The sequence below is a fragment of the Pelmatolapia mariae genome, linkage group LG5, assembly GCF_036321145.2.
Source record: "Pelmatolapia mariae isolate MD_Pm_ZW linkage group LG5, Pm_UMD_F_2, whole genome shotgun sequence".
Classification (NCBI taxonomy): domain Eukaryota; kingdom Metazoa; phylum Chordata; class Actinopteri; order Cichliformes; family Cichlidae; genus Pelmatolapia; species Pelmatolapia mariae.
In genome coordinates, this window is record NC_086231.1 from 19,525,001 (window position 1) to 19,547,909 (window position 22,909).

The 22,909-nt window shown below is 39.0% G+C and overlaps 1 protein-coding gene across 10 annotated transcripts in view; it reads left to right on the forward strand.

The window, feature by feature from the left end:
* cacna1da (calcium channel, voltage-dependent, L type, alpha 1D subunit, a) overlaps positions 1–22,909 on the forward strand; it is a 66,725-nt gene that overhangs the window by 17,762 nt on the left and 26,054 nt on the right. For 2 of the 10 annotated variants that reach the window (XM_063474046.1, XM_063474047.1), the window contains exons 4-24: positions 1,208–1,347; positions 6,478–6,647; positions 7,265–7,417; positions 9,221–9,417; positions 9,785–9,888; positions 11,579–11,748; positions 13,322–13,396; positions 14,552–14,639; positions 14,887–14,913; positions 15,388–15,548; positions 16,030–16,255; positions 16,369–16,576; positions 18,226–18,346; positions 18,496–18,583; positions 18,692–18,722; positions 18,819–18,973; positions 19,065–19,194; positions 20,699–20,758; positions 20,837–20,896; positions 22,298–22,404; positions 22,756–22,843. In XM_063474046.1, coding sequence (XP_063330116.1) covers positions 1,208–1,347; positions 6,478–6,647; positions 7,265–7,417; positions 9,221–9,417; positions 9,785–9,888; positions 11,579–11,748; positions 13,322–13,396; positions 14,552–14,639; positions 14,887–14,913; positions 15,388–15,548; positions 16,030–16,255; positions 16,369–16,576; positions 18,226–18,346; positions 18,496–18,583; positions 18,692–18,722; positions 18,819–18,973; positions 19,065–19,194; positions 20,699–20,758; positions 20,837–20,896; positions 22,298–22,404; positions 22,756–22,843 — 2,559 coding nt within the window. The remainder of the gene's footprint in view (positions 1–1,207; positions 1,348–6,477; positions 6,648–7,264; positions 7,418–9,220; positions 9,418–9,784; positions 9,889–11,578; positions 11,749–13,321; positions 13,397–14,551; positions 14,640–14,886; positions 14,914–15,387; positions 15,549–16,029; positions 16,256–16,368; positions 16,577–18,225; positions 18,347–18,495; positions 18,584–18,691; positions 18,723–18,818; positions 18,974–19,064; positions 19,195–20,698; positions 20,759–20,836; positions 20,897–22,297; positions 22,405–22,755; positions 22,844–22,909) is intronic. The other 8 variants (XM_063474052.1, XM_063474049.1, XM_063474048.1 and 5 more) reach the window with 5 other exon arrangements.

Consider the following 22,909-nt stretch of genomic DNA (forward strand, 5'->3'; position numbering starts at 1 on the left):
AATTTTATTTTAATTTTGCATATTCAAAAATACATTCCAGGCACTGAAATGTTTTCAGGATTATAGGTGAAGCTTACACAGGAGATGCCATTTCCATGGGATTTATGTTGATTCCACATACAAAAGTTGTCCAAGTTGTTACAAGAAAAGTTGATCACTGTGTTTGGTCACTGAATGGCTGTGAACAGGCAGCCACACAATGTCCACTTCATACACTGACTAGTATTAACAGAGCCTTTTTTTTCTTTTTTTAATAAGCAACACTTAGAAGCTGTGAAACTTGATGTCTGCATATCTATGTTGCAGGCAAATCAGGAGTTTCAGTTTCCCTTTGGAGGTCACTTTTTCTTGGCTTTCTGACTCTTCTCTCTCTGATATTTTTCTAATAGTTGTTGTTGTACACAAAGTTCCCTTTAATAGGAAGTCCATCAAAGACATTCAGGCAGTGTTGAGGAAGGTTGTCCTGCAGGCAATGACACACTCTGTCATTGAGCGTTGAAATATTTGCAAACCAGTAATCAAAATTTAGAAGATACATCTAAAAAAAAAAAAGAAGTAAATAATTTACACTAACATTGATGTCCTTATCTTTTTTTTCTGTCTATTCTTGTGCACTGTGTCAGTATTTCTGATCTTAAGGTGGAACATCATTGTTCAGTGCTTTGGAAGTACTCTATGAATGAGTGTTTACCTTTTTTGGCCTTTTGTTTTTTAAATGTCAGTAAAATCAATATGGGGTGGTGACAAACTGCACAGTAATCTGGTCTGTTTGTATATTGTTTCCTATAGTGTGACTGTATTGTGTAGTGTAATTTTCTGCAAACCTGGGTTATTTTTGTGTCCTGATGTATCAGTTCAGTGCCTACTGATTAATGTGTGGAAGTACAAGGCAAAAGTTGACGAGAATATTGCTTTGGAGGAATATTGTTCTTGTAAATTATAGATTTACTGTATTTTTAAGCAGTTAAAACAACTTATTTTTTTACATTTTATTTTAAAATATTTATAAATATTTTTGCTTCGACAAAAAGTCAATTTCCTTGTTCCTCACCAGTAAAATAGAGCTTAATTTATCCTTTGATAGGCACTGTGTCTTTTGCACCTATTCCTGTACCTGTGTGTGTTGAATATCCAAAACACTGTCCTGTATTAATACCTTGCTCATGTTTTTTTTTTTTTTTTTTTTTGCCTTTTTGTGTATCTGCAGGAAACAGTTGAGTATGCCTTCCTCATCATTTTCACAATTGAGACCTTTCTGAAGATTATCGCTTATGGCTTGGTGATGCACCAGAATGCGTATGTGAGAAACGGTTGGAACATGCTGGATTTCGTCATTGTGGTGATTGGGTAAGTTTTCAAGTTAAATGATAAATGCTCTGTATGTAAATGGTAAAAGGACAATGGTGGATTCTTTGCTAAACCTTGACAGAATGCTGGCACTACCATAATGAGATCCTCTGCAAGCGATGTAGTTGATGCAGTCCATCAGGATATCACGGCAAAGCGTGTAATAGGCATGCTGGTCCACCGTGTCCATGGGTGGACTGGGAGCCAGCTAGCTTAATCAGTTCCGGAAATTAAAAACCCTGGAATATACTTTATATGTTTTTTGCTCACTACCGACTTCTTAACTTTAAATATATTATCTGCCCGTGCTGGTACTGCAATTTCTGCATGCAGTAATGCAGCTTCTACATGTGTGTCTATTTCACGTTTGGTATGACTATTGGTTGTTATGGAAATATTTCAGTTTGTAAGCCATTGATTGAAAGGGACATGATCATAATCAGAATTCACACCAGGAGAATTGGTTGGCTGACAGTTTTTGATTTTTTCTGTTCATTTCAGTTTGAGTTTGTTCACTTAAGCTCAGTTTTTATTTCTTGAAACTGTTTCAGTTTGGTTTTTGTTAGCATCAGTGTTGCTGTTGTAAAGCTGGGTTCAGAAAAGGTGTTACCGAAAAACACTTAGTGGCCAAACTGACAAAACCTAAACTACAAAAAACATTTTCCTGTATGATTTTAATTTCTTTTATTTAGCTTTAGAAATATGCAATATTCTTTTCAGTTAGTTTTAATTCATTTTAATTCTATTTAATTCTAGTTTAAAGAAAACATTAAGTCTAGTTCCTTAGGTTTTGGTTCAGTTAACAGAAATGTTACTACTTAGTTTTTGTTAACCACATACCAAAACTATTATTTATGTTAGTTCTAGGCTACTGTAATTATTATTTTACAACCCACTACCTGAACTTTGGCCAGATGGTGGGATTTGAAATCTAAAATCTTAGGTTCAGTTTTTTTTTGTTATTTCATTTATTGACACAACTAGTTGTGATTGTTAAATTTGTTAATATTTATGTATTATATTTGCTCGTTCTGTGTGCTGGTTTGCAGGCCAGGTCACAAGGTTTAGCTATTTTTAGTCTCCTTTTAAGATTTTTTTTGACTTGTGACATTTGCAGTTTACAGTGTTTGTAAGAGGAGAAGTCAGTATTAAAGCTAAAGTTGCTTAAGCCTCTGCTCCAAGTGGCCAACTGCTAACAGAGACCCTCATACACCCACAGTATATGACCCAGAAAAGACAGAGAGAATAAATCAGAGCTTTACCACCACTGGAGTGAGTCACCATCTCTCCATACTTCATCTCTTCTCCAACACTCCCTCCCATCTTTCCCTCTCCTCTCACTGACTGTCTTTCTCTCACGCTGCTCTCCTTTGTCTCTGCAGCTTGTTCTTATTACTGCCCCCTTCCATTTTCATATCTCAAATGGTTCATGCTTTACACCTCCCCACCTCTCTCTGCCCTCATTCCTATCTCTTGCACACTCTCCCCGTGTTATCTTCATCCTTATCTCAGCCTTATCTCTTTTTTTCTCCTCTATGTTCCCTCCTCTCTCTCCTCCCTCTTTCTCTCCTCTAATACACACAGTCCAGTGGGTAGCTGGGTCAGATCGCTGTCTGTATGCTGCATGCAGGGTTGATCTGCCATCCACTCAAATGCAAAGACGGCTGTCCCAACTATTAAATGTGACTGCAGCTTCTAAAATTTGAAATGACACATTTGAAATAATTTTGCGAGGATCTTATGAAAATCGTCACAGTTCAGTCATCAGGATGTTTGTGTGTCCACTATTTATTCTATAGTAGTGTGTAGGGACTTCATGAAAGGCAAACACACTCCCCATAGAGAAAAAAAATAATCCAAAAATAGTGTTTTGTTTTAACTTGAAGAACTATATTGTTGGGTTTAAACCTACATTTTAACATTTATTTTACCAGGAAGTCAGACTTTTTTGCAAGAGTACTATGGTACACAAGCTTGAACCCAGGACTTGCTTGCTATGAGGGAACAGTGCAAACCACTGAGCCATTGTACTGCCTTGAAATCTACAAAATGGATTTCTAAAGATGCACTGATCAGAATTTTATATTACATTGGATAAAGTCTTGGATGGGAAGGAATCATTAATGGTAACTAAGCTGTAGAAAATGATCACATGACAGTTTTTAATCGCTAACGAATGTCTTTCTTTTACTTTTCCATTTTGGTTTCATGTACCACAGCTTTTTTTTTTTATACATACTAAACCAAGGTTTGTCTTATGTATGGAACATACTGGCTCAGATAAGGCAAATATTTCTTACACTTCATGCAGTTCATCTTAAATAATACATTAATATAAATACATTTTTGTGCAGTTTAAAAGCCAAAGAGAAAACTCAGAAAGTTGCATAAGCTACAGAAGTCCTTGTAATTTATTATGCATTAAAGCAAAGTTTTTACTATGTTGCAAAGAGTGGACACATTTTGGCAACATATTTAATATACTACACTGATATTCTTGTTGTAAAATATCTACTGCAATGTTGGGATGTGCATTATTAAACATTTTTATAGATATTTCTCTTTACTGGCTGTACTTGGATAAGGTTTTGAAAAGATTGTGGTCTGGTTTATTAAAAGGTCCACCGTGCCTGAAGCTTTGAGCCAACTCTGACCGAGTTCATAAATGTTTCAGTGAATTTGTTAAAAACATTTTTATAATCTAGCCAGTGATTGTGCTGGACTTAAACATAACTGGAAAACTATTTTGCACAGGAACACGTTTCTAGGAGGAAGAGTTAAACTGTGATTTGTTGCAAATAGGCTTAAACCTGTAAACCTATTGTAGTGACCCTTTGAATAATGACTGGAGACACTGGGAAAACACCTGCTTCAAATAATCTGATGTTCAAAATCCTTCTGATTTACTTTATGAAATATGTTTAGCAAAAAGGTGTCAATATGTGAAGGAGGGTTTTCTTTTAAGCATGACTGGATTACTAATAAAACCCCCAGTGGCAGGCGGTCAGTCTTACAGCTGTGACTCAGTATAACATAAGCCGGAGCAGACTGTGCTTAAAGGCCATCAGAACTCCTTCCAGCGCCTATCGGCAGCTCTATTCCCTGCTTTTAGTCCGCAGCTTTGATGTAATGTGTTGAGATGATTTCCCCTCTTGGCTAGGTGAGGAATGTCTATCTGAGTGTAATGAAGGGTCCTCTTTCTTGGGGAGGGATTTGTTCACTGCTGATTTTACTTTACGACCACGGAAGGAGGCACTTCCTGTTGTACAGTTATCTCTTGTATACAGACCCACCGTGCACCAGATGTCAGTGGATGTTATATTCTGGGCTTAATCTGGTTGGCCAGACATGACCTTTAAAAAAATGTCCCTTTATGCCTAAATTTGGGAAAAGTGAAAGTTCAGACATTAATATGTGATTGTGAAATGGAGTAGGGACCACAGCAACTTAGCCACAAGGTGTGAGACCACATAAAGCGTGGTAGAGAGCATGTGAAGGCATATGTGTAAAGGTCACCAATGATCTGCTGACTCAGGAACTGCAGAGCTCCAAACCTCCTCTGGCATTAACATCAGCACAAAAACTGTGTACTGGGATCTTCATGCCATGGGTTTTGATGTCCCAGGAACTTTTATAAGTGTCATATACAGATGGCCCAGTACATAAAGTGTATTTTCACAATATAAATATCCATCTTTCTATCTAGTGATATCTGATCTATTTAGTAAAACAAAATACCTCTGCATGTAAGTAATATTGCACATTTTTCTATAAGTCTTAGTATTTGTGAAAGTTAAAGAACTTTGTTCATGTATTTATTTGGTTCTGTTGCACAACAAAGACAGAAACTTTTGTTTCTCTGAAAATCTGTAATTTGATCTTTGGTGGTGGGTAGATTAAAAAATAATACGTTAAATATATTTTTTTGTATGCTGGCTCTTTAGCTTGCAGGCGTTGTGGATATGTGCTTGTGTAATGTTTGCTGTTTGCAAGGTGCGAGCATTTCTGCCCAGACCACACATACAGTAAGGAGGGGCCAAATCTTTTGACAACCTTAAGATGTAAACTTTGTGGAGATCCACATTTGTTCCATGGACCTTGACTATGACACGTGCTGGGAACATATGTAAATAGACGACTTTCACTTTTTAACAAAATCCAAATTAGTATGACAAAGTCGTCTTTTCACCAAATTTTTGCTGGGTGGGTAGGTTTTGTTGGTACACTCAAACTGGGCACTGACCCAGACGGGTTACAATGCTGTCATATTATCCTGCTTTCAACATATCCACTGGCTTTTTCTTTTTTTTTTTTTTTTTTTTTTTTTGAAGCGCTGCATGTAGGGCAAGAAATATCTGGGATTTTTTCTAGTCTTAAATTTTTTTTTGATTGGATCATTATCAGTACAGTGTTTACTAACCATTTTGATGCAGTCTAAAATGATATTTACAGCGGATTGCGGTTAATAAAGGTTTCAGACTGCTTTTTATCAAATTGTATCCTGGAGATTTCAGTATGGCTTGTGGGTGGCTGTAAAGTAAACTGATGCCACTACATAATAGTTTCACAGCTAAATGATACTTTGAGGGAATAACGGCAAAGTGAAAAGCTTTTAGCCAGGCAAAATTTTTAATGTCAGAAGTGTTTGTTGGAGACCTTAAATCGACTTAGTGACATTACTGATGTGAATAGGAGCTTATGAACTATGAGAAAGTAAGACTTTTAATATATTCTCACATTTTGTCAGAATCTGAAGGTTTATTAACCCCATTTTAGCGCCTTGTAGATTCAACAACATACTTGTTACATCTTCGTTTTACTCATTCTCGTGAAGGTTTGTTTCTTAATTACAATAAATTATTGACGAGTGAAAATAGTAGAATTGAATGAAAACTAGCTACTCTGTGCTCAAGTAGAAAAATGCTGTATAAGAATCAGTACATCTAATGCTGCTTAATCTGTTCTTTATTTCCTACATTAATTATTGAACTGTCAAAGGTTTGCCATGCTTCTTCTCGAAAATGATCTTTAATCTTTATCTACTATTTGTTAAAGATTGTCAGCACTGTTCATTATGTACCTCAGATGCAGAGGTGACTAATGTAAGGTTTTTTCTTTGTTTTCCAACAGACTCTTCAGTGTTGCATTGGAGCTTTTGACCAAAGAAGAAAAGGGAGAAGTTGAAGGAGATAACCATGCATCAATGCATGGGCACGGGGGTAAGCCAGGTGGATTTGATGTTAAAGCCCTTCGAGCCTTCCGTGTGCTGCGCCCCCTGCGGCTGGTCTCAGGAGTACCCAGTAAGAGAACTTTTAAGCTCCACACGTAGGCAACCCATATTAATTAAATGTACATAATTTTTGCATCTGTCGTACAATAAAATTAGTCCTTTTTTTATAGAAAAATGCAGGGCTAAGGGTTAAACACGGCAAGTCCAGATGGTCCATGTGCAGTCCCTGAGGACTATTTTCTTTAAGCATCTACATCAGCAACCAAGGGCCATGTGCTCTGTTCCATAATAATAAACAAACTTACAGAAAAAAACACGACATGCTTATGAAATATATGAGGCAAAGATGTTCTGAAATATATACTGAAACCAGTATCTACATTCTTTCTACATTGTTATTTATATTCATATACTTGAAAACCATAATTACTTCCGTTTGTTTATGTTAGCAGTCTGTGAAATGATTATATGGTTGTGATTAAGTTTTATGTATTTATGCAATTTAAAGGTAAGCTAAGTAAGATCAAGAGCAAACAGAATTAGCCACTTCACCATCTGGAACTAGGAATCTAATTTTTGTGTTAAGAACAGGTACAAAGACTGGTAGAATTTGTAGTTTGTGTTTTCCATTTGGTACTACAAAGTACGGCCAGGCTTTGTGTAAAGTGTTTGTTTTTCTTTGCTTAGGTTTACAGGTGGTGTTGAACTCCATCATTAAAGCCATGGTCCCTCTCCTGCACATTGCCCTCCTGGTCTTGTTTGTCATTATCATCTATGCTATTATTGGCCTGGAGCTGTTCATTGGTAAAATGCATGCAACCTGCTATTTCCCCAGTACAGGTGAGCACTTTGACTTTTACATATAAAATCAAATTGTTTTTTTAAAATAAAGTAACAAGGAGTTGAAGTTATTGTATGTCAGCTGTGATTTTCCATTAACAACAACAGATTAAAGGTATAATCAGGATAATGCTTAAAGGTAAGCTAAGTAATTTGCTTATCCAGACAAATGAGTACAAGGGATTTTTATCAGGACAGGTAATAGCTTTATCATATACAGTAATAGCTTCTGTGCTTTAATTACTTATTGGGTGTGGTCATAAACGTCTTTGCTTCTGTCAGTAACTATCAAAAACCATACCTGACCTCCCTTCTTGCTCTGTGTCAAACTGACACAACTTTCATGCTGAAGAGAGCAGGGTCTGTTGCTATGATGCAGACATCACGCAGCAGTTTTCAGTAAAACAGTCTACAGTGTCCAAGCCTCAAGGCGGCACATTGGTCAGGAACGTGTGCGCCATTTTTTCGTCATTCACGGGGTTGTGCACTGTCAATTTGTCCCCCCTGGGCCAGACTGCCAACCCAGAGTTCTACTGTAGCATCCTGAGGTGTCTCAGAGAGAGGCAGCCGAAACGACCTGAACTGTGGTGCACGTCATTGTGTGCCAGTACACAGCTTGTTAAAAGACTTTTTTAGTCACTTCAACAAAATCAGCGACTGTGCTTTCCACATTTAGCTCAGCGCTGCTTCATACTGTTCGAGTTTAAAGTTCAGGATTTTGACACACTGGAGAAAATTCAGCATTCATTGCAGACACAAAGTACAAGTAGTTATAATGGATCTTAGGTAGCGATCGACCTATAGAAGCATTCCTCAAACAGTTCCTGTGCTGGTCAGGGAAGACTGGCCAAGATTAAAGGTGATATAGTAAGCTAGTTCATTGTTTTTATGGGTATAGTTAGAGACGTTTATGATTATGCCTCATATTTGACAAAATGAAGCAGACAAAGATGAGTCCCAGACAAGCTTTTTCCAGTTAGAACTCAAATTATATTATTTATTTCATATAACCTCTAATGGCAAACAAAACAATATGTAGTGCTCTATGAACACTGACACAGTTAGCTCTGAGAGGGATGATGAATTTTCACAAATTAATGTGGCAAATCAAATCAGGCATGCCAAACTCAGTCTCGACTGGCTTTTTTTCTCCTTAAGCTGAAATATAACTCATAACTTAGACAAAAACATAAAAGTATGTACTGCATGACTGATATAATGGATTACGTGACAGAAGTTATTCTCTAAGTAGTTTACTTCAAACATAGACGTCAGGAATTTCCAAAGGGGAACAAGTTCATGTGAGGGGTTGTGAGATGATTATATTTCTGTGAAATATTGCTCCATTTTAATAGTTTGTGAACTAAATCTTCAGAGATGGAAATACCCCTTTGGTGGAACTCACTGAAACATAAAACCTAACCACAAATGTTAGTTAATCGTTACAATAATGTTTTGTATAATATGTTTTTATATTGTGAAACTGTAAATTGAAAAGTGGTTCGTCTCTAAGGTATACACATACTGTATGTATTTGAGCAATTGTTACATGTTATTGTCAAAGTTATTTAAAAGTCTAAAGTAGACTTTTTTACTGCTGAACAACTGTAAATGAGAAGAATAAGATAGCTACTAAAGAGATGGTATTTGGTATAAGATGCAGTGAATCAGAGTGCTCTTAGTCATAACATTTACAGTGTTTATAGTAGGAAATCCTACAGTTAAGACTAGGCAATCTAAAAAGCAACTTTATTTGCAGCACTTATGTTAAGTGTCAGATTATTTAAAACTCTCTTTCTGTAGATATGATAGCAGAAGAGGAGCCAGCTCCATGTGCGATCTCAGGGCATGGGCGCCAGTGCCCCATCAACGGCACAGAGTGCAGGGAAGGCTGGCAAGGTCCCAACGGTGGCATCACCAACTTTGACAACTTTCTGTTTGCCATGCTGACGGTGTTTCAGTGTATCACCATGGAGGGCTGGACTGACGTGCTGTACTGGGTGAGTCTCTCGCTCTGTGCACCCAGTTCAATAACCTGTGACTGTCACATTCTTTCAGCTTTAATGTCTACTCAAATCAAACACACAACACCAATGCGACTGACAGTCTGATGATGAAGCTGCTGATAATTTCCTGGGGCGGCTCTTACCACTCTGATATGATTGATTGGCTAAATGATTGAATTCAATCAACAACTCATCAAATAAAATGATACTGTCCTGACAGTCATCAGCACTCCTAAGACTTGTTCTATCTTCCTCCTTTCTAACAGTTTAACAACTTATCTCACCCTTTTTCTGTCTGTGCATCCTTCCTTCCTTTTCCCCCTGCTCTCCTTTCTCTGCGGTGACTGATCCACTCCTGCAGATGAACGATGCCATGGGCTTTGAACTTCCATGGGTGTACTTTGTCAGTCTTGTGATCTTCGGCTCCTTTTTCGTTCTTAACTTGGTTTTGGGTGTGTTGAGCGGGTAAGCACCATCTTCTCTTTCAAAACAGAGACTTTCTGCTTCTTTGAGGCAGAAGGTTTCTGTCTTTGTATGTGTCCATGTTTGTTGACGGGCTACTTTTGGCTTCTTTAGGTCAATGACGCCATTGGATGGGAAACACCGTGGATTTATTTTGTCAGTCTGATTATACTGGGATCCTTTTTCGTGTTAAACCTTGTATTAGGTGTGCTAAGTGGGTAAGAGGCAACTTTTGCGGTGGGTTTGGTCTGTAGTGTGCAAAGTGCATGCACTTTGGGTTTGCTGTGCTCCTTGACACTCACAACATCATCCCCAGGTGATGCAGCAGATGGCTGCTCCTCCCTAAGCCTGGAGGTTTCTTCCTGTTAAGTGGAAGTTTTTCTTTCCCACTGTCACCTAGTGCTTGCTCAAAGAGGGCCGTTGATTATTGGGGTTTTCACTGTATTACTCTTTACCTATAAACATATAAGGCACCTTGAGGCAACTGGTGCTGTGATTTGGCGCTACATAAATAAAATAGAGTTGACTTGAAATTGAATTAGTATGTGTGTTTGGGAAATTGTGCACCAGAAATGCATAAATCATTACAAGTAATAAAGCAGTAAGTGGCCAGTCTACATTAGAGTCTATTTTGTTTCTTAAGCGCTCTTCTCTGACCTCTGTTGATGTCAAACTATAACATCCTTTCCACGGCAACTGCAAAGTGAGCGTTTCTTCCCCCACCCCCTCGACAGCCCACCCAACCTCCTGTGAAAGAAATTAATCTTATTCCTCGCCCTTCACTCCCTCTGCACGCCTAAGCTCTCTCAAACCCCAGTTTGCGTTCCCTGCTCTGTGGAGTGGGGGGTGGGGTATTACAGTACAACTAACTCCTAGATGGTTGACCAGCGAAGAAAACCTGTGTTTTTTTTAAAGAAAACAAGATTAACATGACAATCGAGTCAAGCATTCCTACAGTGCATGTTGGCGTCTTTAGACTGGCATGACCTGTCAGCATCAATTACCTTGACACAGCTTTACCTGTGCTACATTGCTGGCTTCTTGACATTGGATGTCTTCACTTTTTTGTCACACATGTGACTTTTTCATTCATCTTAATATTTTAGTATAGCAGCTTAAATACAGGTTATTCTAATAAGACTATCTCACAATGCACTGTGGGTAGATACAGTCGAATCTCGTTGTTTTCAAGTTCATTGTCTTATATAAACTATAAGTTTGGATACTGTGCAAATGCTGCAGTTCTCTTGAAACCATCTGTCTACCTGAATTGCCTTTTCTGTAAGATTAAGATGCCCGCCTGACGGATACACTACTGTACTGCCGGGCTCTAAATATAGCTCTGTGTCGTCTCTTAAAGGCGTACATCTCCCTCCAGTGGCTACATTTCTGAAAAACACACAAGAAATTAAAAGGCTGTGATTTAAAGAATGTAGAAAACAGAATAAACAGAAAGAGGATATACAGAAAATCATACACAGAATGTCTTTATTCTGTTGGGGAAAAATGATCTAGAACACAACAACATGTTTGTTGCTTTCCATTTTGTGTGAAACAATTTGTTTCTTGTTTGCTGTGAAACGTCCCATGTTTGTGTTTAATTCGTGCATTACTGTGTATTTGTTGGTGTTTCTGTTTTTTTTTTTTGTTTGTTTGTTTTGTTTTGTTTTGGGGGTTTTTTCTCCAAACACAGAGAGTTCTCCAAGGAGAGGGAAAAGGCCAAAGCTCGCGGAGACTTCCAGAAGCTGCGTGAAAAGCAACAGCTGGAGGAGGATCTGAAGGGTTACCTGGACTGGATCACTCAGGCTGAAGACATTGACCCTGACAATGAGGACGAGGCAGATGAGGAGAGCAAGCGTAACCGTAAGCGCCGTCTGACCCGCTTCCTTTTTCCGGCCGTTAACGCTACGCTGCCATCACAAGAGCGCTTCAGTGCAAATAACTGATTGAAGCTACTCTTGCCATGTCAAGGATAAATATCAAGTAGTGTACATCATTACTGGTTTGAGAGAGTTTCTTTTTTCTTGGTTAAAAGCAGTATCTTCAAACCAAAAATCACTCTGGAGAAAGAACGTGACATTGCTAAAATCAGAATTGGTGCTGTGTCCTGACTTATTGGGTCTAAAGTGCTCTATTTTTCATATTGCCCCAGATAACTGGTCAATTACGCTGAGACATATTGAGAACAGATAGAGGGGGTATTAATTAGAAAAAAATCTTAATAATCTAACACATCATTTAAGTCCTCTCTGCTTTTAGCCCAATGATTCTGCTTGAATCAAGCAGGAAGAAAGCCACCAGAGATTTGAAACCAGCATCATGGAAATCTTAATTAGGTCTGATTGAGCCCTGAAATACTCAGTTTTCTCATGCAAATTTGCAAAAATGGACGCTATAATGGAGCTAGACAAGGCAAGTTGATCAATTGTGCCAGCTGATCACCACAGTTAAAGAAAAAAAAAAACAGGACTACAGTGATTTCAGAAGGACTCCTGGGATTTAGTGATGACCCACAGTAATGCCTGTGCTTCTGAATAGTCTGGTTATAGAGAAGCAGAGTACACATACTGACAAATGCGTAGATGTACAAATATCGATACAGAGGCCGGTATTGACATCCATATGTGGATATGTGGAAGGTGTTTGAAACTAAATGATCAGACTAGTTTTGTCTCCAGCCTCCATGTATGTCGGTGATGGAAGTGGAGCACTCTGTAAGCACCAGTGGAAGGAAGGAAAGGAAGGAAAGGAAAGGGAAAAAAAAGAAACATATTACTCAAGCAGTAGAAAAAAAGTAATCCAAATCCTCTTTATATAAGCGGCACACATGATACAGAAAAGAAAACCTGCAACTGCTTCATCCTAGAGTTTGAGCTTGGGTTTTCTATTTTTTGCCTTTTGTCAACTCATTATGATTTCCCCACGTCTGTTATGTACTCCTTGTGTATATTCCTGCCTCTTCCACCAGTCTATTGCTCCAATTTTTCAGAACAGCGGTGCTTTGTAAATTTACCAGAAAGCAAGAAAATCGCCGTTAATTGTGCCGTGTTAGAAGGAGGTCCATACTGCTTTTCTATAACATCCATGCTGGCTTTATAGTGTCTGTCCACGAAACATGAACCCCTACTAACATGTTCAAAGGTAAATGCTTTAATTTGCATGGTCACATGTTAGTACAGGGCGCCGCCACCTCCAGACGCTTCCTTTGACTAACAGCTCTCTGTGTCGTTCTTCTGCCCTCCTCAGTGTCTGCGGTGTGGCTCCTGCTGCTCTTGTCGTGGTTGAATATTGATATTTTGAAAACTGTTGTTGTCCTGTGGTGCTTGTCTGCTCTGACCCATTTTGATAGCAGCCCATTCTCGCCCCCCTCCCCTCCATGTCCCTCTGCTGTGCCGTTGTGTCTGAATGCATTGGCTTGCATGCATTACACATGAAGGGGTGACTCTGGCTGACCTTACTGAGAAGAAGAAAGGAAGGTTTGGGTGGTTCAGCCAGTCGTCCGACACTCATGGTAAATCCTGTGGTTTCCCTCCAGTGTTCTTTAGCTTTTATGTGTGTGTGTTTGTATGTGTGTTAGTGTTTTAAGCTCAAACTGATTTGATACAGAAAATTTTCTCAAACTATTAAGACTAGACTGAAATGTACATTGTCATTATTGTCAATATTATAAGTCAGTGTCATATTACTGACCAGGATAGATTAATGAGTCTGTTGCTTTGTGGGTGTGTGTGTGTGAAACCTGACAAAATATACCATCACACTGTGCTTTACAATTGTTTTTTACCTGTTGTGTCCAAACATCACAGCTTTCTTAAGTTTCTCCTTATGTCTTCGTCCTGAATAAACCCCCTTGTCTCTTACCTATTAAACTAGTCCGATATGGAAGAGCTGTACAGCTGTGCTTGATAGCAACCACACCCTGTTTCCCTCCCATGTTCCACTTCAAATGCAGGAGCTCAGTATGAATGTAGGAAACAGGGTTAAACCCAGATGACTACTCCAGCAGTCAGCACTATTTTCAGAGCTGAGAGCTGTCCGACCACTTAGGAATCAAAGCCGGCGCGTCTGCGTAAGCTAAGCAGGAGAGCACACCACGCTCGCTCACATGAGTTAAAGCACTGAGACATTTCACACAGTTAATCATCATCAGTCTGCACACACAGTCTTTCCAAAGTGCTGGCAGTAGTTTGAGTGTAGCATTTCAGAGACAGTTTAAAGAGCTCTGTCTTCCTCTCTCGGCTCCCGTCTTCTCTCTGCTCCTCGTTGTCTGCATCAGTCAGCTCTCACGTAGCAGCTGTCCACTCGCCTGACCCACGTCAGCTCACTCTCAGCACTTGGTAAATGATACTGATGATGACAGTGATGCAGAGCTGTGGAACTTAGCACGTTCCTTTCATTGAGGTAGCTTTGTGATTGCACTGTGGCTTTGGAGATTAAAATCACTGTCATACAGTTCTCGTTCACCTGAAAAGAGTTTCTGAATTCTCTTTGTTTATATGTTTCTTATGCATCTGCGTTCTTGTTGATACAATGGGAACATTTTTTACACTTGCTCCTGATGGGAAGCATGTGTTGTGCCTTTCTGAAGAATCTTCTACCATAGCAAAGTGCATAGATTTTGTTTATATATATATTTTTAAATATGCTGCTTTATTTGATGCCACAGCAAGCGTTCCAGCCAGTGAAACAGAGTCTGTGAACACCGAGAATCAGAACGGGGAGGATGAAAAGACGCCATGCTGCGGACCTCTGTGGTGAGAACTTTGCACTATGAACCTGTACACAGGATTTCTTTCGGTGTCACTATTTTCAGTCGGCACAGCTATTTTGCCGTGTGAGTGCCTGCTTTATCTTGTCATATGTGTTTAAAAAAACTGGTAAACTTCATGCTGCAAACATTGCAGCTGCACTTTTTTGGGGTTGATGTCAGTTAACTACATGCTAACAACTCATTTCTGTTACAAGATGCATTCATTAACTTTCACTTGTTCTTCTTTTCAGTCAAAAGATTTCAAAGTCAAAGTTCAGGTCAGTATATTTGTAGGTAGGCATGTCTACATAGTGCATGTAGCTGTTAATATATGGTTTTTGCCTGCATTCAGTTACACTGATTTTTCTTTTGCTTGGCTTCTATTTTACTGTATTTTTAATGAGATGTTACAGGGAATGATAAATCAACAACTTTTATATAGTCAGCATGTGCTATAAGGTATTTTTAGAGAATAGGCTTACACAGTACTTTTCAGCTCATTTACTGTACTGTATGACTTGCAGAAACGCATTGATGCAGTCCCCTGTGGGCATTCGCCCATACTTCATTGCGTTCTTCTTATTACACACACTTTAGAGGCACACACTTTCGAGATTTTCTTAAAAACACTGCAGTGATGAGTTTGTTCCATTGTTTTGACTTCATAATCTGTGTGACTGCGTCTTGTGTTCTTTATGTGCAAACTGAGCCACACAGCCTCTTTGTGCTGAAAGTGTCCTTTGCCATTGCAGTCGGCGCTGGCGCCGATGGAACAGATTCTGCCGCAGGAAGTGCCGTTTGGCTGTCAAGTCAGTGCCTTTCTATTGGCTGGTCATCATCCTTGTGTTCCTCAACACCCTGACCATATCATCAGAACATTACAACCAGCCTTTGTGGCTGACACAGGTGCAAGGTATGAATTACAAACGTCTTATTTTGAAATAAAATGAATGAATTTGTTTAAATGGGTTATCTTCTATTAATTAGTGTTTTTTAAAGGATTACTTAATGTAACATGTTGTCATGATGTTCTCTTGAAATACCAGAATATTTTTACTAATTTGATTTTTTTCCCATCTTCTCTATTACTCTGTGTATTTTGTGGATGACTAAGGCTAAATTGTTTTAAATGTCATGATTTTTATGCAAATAATGTGTTTAATTAATGGGAATTGTGTAGATTGATAGCAAGATTTTGTCCAACTGTGATAAAAAAGAAAGAAATAGAAATAGAAAATAGAAATGACGTTGAAGTAAAGAAGAGTAATAATTAAATGAAGTGTACACAAAGAAAAAGCTACAAGAAGCTGCAAGAAGGTGTAATATAAACATAATGCATCACTCTTTTTCACTATTTAATCATCTGATTTAATATCTTTTCCTCTGCTTTTCAGATGTGGCCAACAAGGTGCTGCTGGCCCTGTTCACATGTGAAATGTTGGTAAAGATGTACAGTCTTGGGCTGCAGGCTTATTTTGTGTCACTCTTCAACCGCTTTGACTGCTTTGTTGTGTGCGGAGGAATCACTGAAACCATTCTGGTGGAGCTGGAAATCATGTCTCCGCTCGGTATCTCTGTGTTCCGCTGCGTGCGCCTGCTGAGGATTTTCAAGGTCACACGGTAAGACTGTCAACATGCTGTGCGTTCGTGCTCGTGTGTTTACAGTCTCGTGCCTGTGGAGTTCGATTAAAATCCTGCCCGTCCTCCTCTCTCTTGGTCGACCTTCTGTTTAGACACTGGCAGTCTCTGAGTAACCTGGTGGCATCGCTGCTCAACTCCATGAAGTCCATTGCTTCCCTGCTTCTGCTGCTCTTCCTCTTCATCATCATCTTCTCCCTGCTCGGCATGCAGGTGTTTGGTGGAAAATTCAACTTTGATGAAACCCAGACAAAAAGGAGCACCTTCGACAACTTTCCCCAGGCCCTCCTCACTGTGTTTCAGGTATTAACAGAGTTCAGATAATGTCATACAGTAAAAATCTGACTGTTAAATACAAATACGCAGCAAGTAAAAGAGGCTGAAAATGTAAATAAAATTGGTGAAGGGTGTGTTTCATACAGATGTAGAAGAATTTTTGGCAGACTGTCAAAGGCAAAAGAAAAAAAAAAGCAGAAGTAGACAGATTCTGTCAATAAGCCATTAAATGAGTCAGTATTTGCCCATTTTAGATATTTTGATGTATATGTCAGTTCATAAGTAACAAGAAGTTGTAGAACAGATTTATAAAAACAACTAAACATTTAAGGACTGTAAATGTGCTGAAGGCTGAACTCAGAAGCTTTATTGAAAACCCTATATTTGAATTGTTGAGAGAAGTTTTTCAAAAGAACATTTTGATCTCTTTATATGGCATGGTTTGTGAGCGGCAGGCTGAAAGGTTGTGGCAGATTGGGCACAGCAGACTAAAGTGAGACACTGTAGACGGGAGAATTGTACCACAGATGAATGAGCAGACAGACACCACACATGAGGAGACACAGGTTAGCAAAAAACACAGAATTGAAGTGCTGCTAGTAAACTGCCAAAGTCTGGAGAGAGGTGATGTACAACCAGGGCATACATGCAGGAGGGGCTGGACTGGAGATTGGATTTTAGTCAGGAAAAGCACAGCCTGAAATATTACTACTATTACTACTTTTAGGTAGCCACTATTAGGAATACATGTTCAACTGCTGGTTAATACAAATATGTAATCATGTGGCAACAACTCAGGACATTAGGGCATGTAGGCGTGATCAAGACGACCTGCTGAAACTCAAACTGAACCATCAGAATGGAGAAGAAAGGTGATTTAAGTGACTTTGAATGTGGCATAGTGGTTGGTTCCAGATAGGATGCTCTGAGTATTTCAGAAAGTGCTGATCTGCTGGGATTTTACAACACAACCATCTTTATTATTTACAGAGAGTGATCTGAACAGAAGAAGTTATCCAGTCACCAGCAGTTCTCTGGCAAAAATGCCTTGTTGATATCAAAGGTCAAAGGAGAAGCAGATGAGCTACAGCAGCTAAGAATAGGAAACTGAGGCAGTTCACACTGGGTCACCAAAATTGGATAATAGAAGACTGGATATTGTTGCCTGGTCTGATGAGTCTTGAATTCTGCTGTGAAATTCAGATGATGGGGTCTGAATTTGGCATTTGGCAGATCTGATCCAGTTTAACACCTGGGATGTGGTGGAATGGGAGATTTACATCATGCAGCCGATCAATCAGCAGCAACGCTGTGATGCTGTCATGTCAGTATGGCCCCAAATCTCTGAGGACTATTTGTGGCACCGTGTTGAATCTGTGTCATGAAGAATTAAAGCAGTTCTGAAGGCTAAGGCAAATAGCAAGGTGTACCTAAAAAGTGGCTGTGAGTGTCAATTCCTAAAACAATTTGGCATAAGACCACAGCGTCAAAATGCATATGAATGCCAGTAAACTTGTTTCAACATCCACATCATACCCACAATCACTGCAAATTTACTGCAGCTCTAACATGTTCATTGTAGCCACCCTGCATCGTATAAAGAAGCTGGCACTTATTATGCTTGATGTTTTTCAGTTGTTGTGTTTCTCACATAATAAATATTGTGAACTATTCAGATTCTGACTGGAGAAGACTGGAATGCTGTAATGTATGATGGGATCATGGCGTATGGTGGCCCTTCCTCCTCTGGAATGATTGTGTGCTTTTACTTCATCATCCTATTCATCTGTGGAAACTGTATCCTCACTCACACTGACAAAGGTGTAGCTGTTACAAAGAAAACAATAATTCTTTGTAGCCACTGCAGACATGTGTTATTGATTAGTCACTAGAATTTTATTTTATTCGTAGTGGGAGAGTTGTTCTCGACTTAACACTTTACTCAGATATCCTCTTGAATGTCTTCTTGGCTATCGCTGTGGACAACTTGGCAGATGCAGAATCTCTCAACACAGATGAAGGAGACAAAAAAGGGTGACCGTCCAATATGTCTCTCTGTGACAACGAATAACTTCAAATATTTGCTTGGATAATTGCTAAAACTCCAGTCTGCATTCATAAAAATATCTGTGTTCATTACAGGGACAAAAAAGATGATGATAAAGATGACAAGGTATTCTTTTTATTAATTTTATTAAGTCATAAAACATGTTTACAGTTTGAAAAGTTACGCGTGTTACACATTACATATTTCCTGCTTTCGTTTAAGGATGAGGAGGAGGACAATGACGACACTGCAGCGGAGGAGGAGGATCCTGAAGTCCCATCGGGGCCTCGGCCGGTCATCTCCGACCTGGTAAAGAAGGAGAAGATCACTCCTATCCCAGAGGGAAGTGCCTTCTTCATCTTCAGCAACACAAACCCGTAAGATGAAATTGCATTTGTGCAGACACAAACAGGTCGGTATTCATATCACACTGATGTCTGCTGTGTTTTTGTTGTTGTTTTTCTTCAGGGTTCGTGTGTTTTGCCACAGACTCATTAATCATCACATTTTCACCAACCTCATCCTGGTGTTCATCATGCTCAGCTCCGTCTCACTCGCTGCTGAGGATCCAATCCGAAACTTCTCAGCTCGCAATATTGTAAGTTTATAAACCCTGTCATAAAATTTCAGAACTTCAAATGAACAGATTAGTAAAGTCACATGAATGAAGTAAAATAATTTAAAAATAACTTTTCTCATGTTTGCCTTTGTGTAACAATTTGTGATGCTTCTATAAATGACCGTACTCTTGGTTTTGCATGTTTTAGCCCATTTATTGTAATTACTACACCCTTTAAATCAGGGATATCAGACTCTTTTTACATTGTGGGCCACATAGGAAGTCTGTCAGCAAAACTCTTTGGGCTTAAATTAGTCAAAATTGACATGTACAGATAAAGTTCTGGGAGCTCATGGCCTGTTCTGCAATCATGAAAAAACGTTTTTGGTTATTCCCAGAAAATGTAATTTTTTCCAATTTGTTAAGACTGTGGACCCACTATAAAAAATGCACAATTCTATAGTAGATGGTGAAAAACAAGAATTTTTCTGTTTATCTATTACTTACTTGACTTAAGTGCAGTATGAATGGCGGTAGGCGAGCTTTTTATCAGTAGAAAAAGCTGTAAAACCTTTGAAAATACAGTTAGAAATTCGAAATCTGTGTCCCCCAGTGAGCTGGATTGGAGTCTTTGTCACCCGAGCCTTATGTTTGACATCCCTGCTATAGCTGATCTTTGTACTTTATATGGATGATTTTGCAAAGCATACTCTACATGAGTTTATACACTTTTGTAAAAACATAAAAAAGTAACAAAACAAAGGATGCATTTTACTTTTAATATAAATCACTTATTTTCCATAGTAATCAGTAATAGGATGACATTCAATACTCTTTTTACTGCAGTGAAAATGGTATGTATTAAATTCATGTCTGTTATTTCTGCACTTCACAATTTCTTTATCTTGAGCCATGTGACTTATTCTCTCTTTAACCTTGACAAGAAAGCATTAGATACAGTTTATTTTCTAAAACATATATTCAGTGTAATTGTCCTGTCAGGACACTGGGATAAGTACTTGAAAATCTAGTGTCTATATTGAAAGCGGACATCTGATTGCTCTGTTCCTTCTGGTCCTTTCCAAGATTTAGAGATCAAGTCCTTAATGGCTTTTAAATCTAAGACACTTCAAGTTCACATTGTCCTTTTATAGTATTGTTTGTCTTTTATTGTTTTGCATGTGATTGCAGTACTTTTAGTAGAGCTTCTGATTAATTAGTTGGGCATGCATGTGCTTTACAAGAAAATAAGAAACACAGTAGTCCATCAGACTAGTTCCTGGTTTCTGTTCCTCGATTTGCACTTCCATTTAAAAGCAGATTGAAGCTCCTTGTCTGCTTCAAGGTGCAGACTCATATTTTATGAGCTAAAACAGGCAAAAACAGCTGTAAGGTCAGTAAGTAACTTTGCTGTGAGTTCTTCAGTCTAACAAATCCTTTCCAGAAAATGCTTTCATTTTTTTCCCTTTCATCTTGTTAACATGTAATGTATGACGCTGCACAATGAACTGTCTTTGTTAAACATCTACGTTGCTTCTTGCAGATACTTGGTTACTTTGACTATGCTTTCACGGCTATCTTTACTGTTGAGATCGTTTTGAAGGTAAATTCCCTGTGTCCCCTGTGCGTGCTGTAACTAACCACACCCCAATAACATTCCAAACGTCTCGTTGCCTTCCAGGTCCTAGGCTATGCAGATTATGTCTTCACTAGTATGTTTACATTTGAGATCGTATTGAAGGTAACCCCTTAAATGACAACGAGAGCCTTGCTGCATTCTCTCCTTGTGTGTCACCCGCCACTCAGTACAACCTGGCTTGTTTGTTTCCTTTCTCTTATTTACTTTTTTCTTCATGGCACCTCTTTTAAAAAGCAAAAAAAAAAAACAGCAAAAAAAAAAAAGAAGAAGAAGAAGACGAAGTGAATTTTGGAATTGTTAGTCACTATTTTGCACACACTAACACAAACACAAGATTTGCTCAAATTGCACTGATGAAAGAACTGTTAGGGGAAGGAAACATCATCAACATTTACATTATACTCACATGGGTGTCACTTCATTCGGGCAGTCATTGCTGAAATGATTTTGATGATGCAGATATGTAATAAGTAATGCAACCCCCTCCCGTGCGATGCAACACAATTTTTTAACGGGCTACTCAGACATATCAGAGCATTGGCTGAAGTTGAGTTTGAGGTCATCTTCAGAGTGGCGGTGATTGAAAGTCGAAAATCAACTCCAGTCAAAGCTAACTCCATGCCTCTCGTACTGACTGCTCCTCAGATTACCCATAAAAGAGGGGGCAAAATCAACCATGCTCCTGCCGAGCATGGTTCAGTCTGCTTTCCCCGACTGAGTGCATAGAAATGTGGAGTTTTCTCTGCAGCTTTTTTCTTTCCTTTTTCAGTGGGAGTGGGCAAACACTTGCCAAACCCAGTGCTGTTTGACTCTAAATCGTCCACTGCTCTTAGTGAGCAACCTCATCCGGTCCTCGTCTGCAGGTCTCCACATTTACATGCACTCTTGGAAGGAATCCTTTACTTTTATTATTTGAAGAAGAGTTATTTTGGCTGGTTTTTCTTCTCTGCCTGCTGAACTCTGGAGTTTTAATTGGGAGCTGCTTCCCCTTACGCTGAACTATTAAAGAACATAATGGAATGTGCTTTAAGCCGACGGTCCACATGAATGTGACAGTAAGGCCATTTCTATTTTCCAATCTCTATAACTAGAGCTCTTGCAGGTAGTAAATATCCCCGACGTCATGGCAACAAAATGCATGTTTTATTGCCTCCCATAGTAGATTGCGAAATGAATGACTTACTACTACATTCATGTAGCTAAGGGCCGTGGGGGTGGCGATGGTAGATTTTAGCCTCCTGTTTCACTGCTCTGAACTCGCCACCCCGAATCAGAGTGATCTATAAGAGTGTGGAGACGTGTGCGGGCGTGTGTGTTTGACTGTGAGATAATGGGAATGAGTGCTGAGAATGAGTTTTTCCTATTTAAAATGTTAGCTCAGTGTGTTTGTTTGTTTCTGCTGGAGTGTGAGGAGTGCAACAATGTATTTGTTTTTGGATGCTACATGTTTTTTGGGTTTTTTTTGGTCATTTGCTCTTTTAACTTCCTCTGTCCTCTCCTCAGATGACGACATATGGAGCTTTTCTTCATAAAGGAGCATTCTGCAGGAATTACTTCAACCTTCTGGACCTGCTGGTGGTGGGAGTCTCCCTCGTTTCCTTTGGCATTCAGTGAGTACAGAAAAACCAGAACATATTTGCATTAAGCTTTTTGCGCAAACAAAAAGGTTTCATTCATAAGAAAAATAGTTATAGGAAGAAAGTTAGGAAATAAACTAAAATCCCCTTTGAGCAATAATATAGAGGTGAAAAGAAGTTCAATCATCAATCATCTGAGCACTTTATGTCATTTTTTATCTTTTGGTTGAAGCAGGCCATTCAGAGTTTAACATACAAGCAGAGTGCAGCAGTTACTTTATCTCCCACAGTGAGCTCCTGAAGTGGTTCTTGACCCCTAAAAAAGTTCATATTTCTCTGATTCTTCTTTTTTATAAACTGTTATTATTATTTGTTTACACTCAGGTCTTCTGCCATCTCTGTGGTGAAGATTCTCAGGGTCCTTCGAGTACTTCGACCCCTGAGGGCCATCAATAGAGCCAAAGGCCTGAAGGTGAGTGCTACTCGAGACCTTTTCTAGCATGTCTACAATAACCACTATCTGAAACCTTAGCTTTAA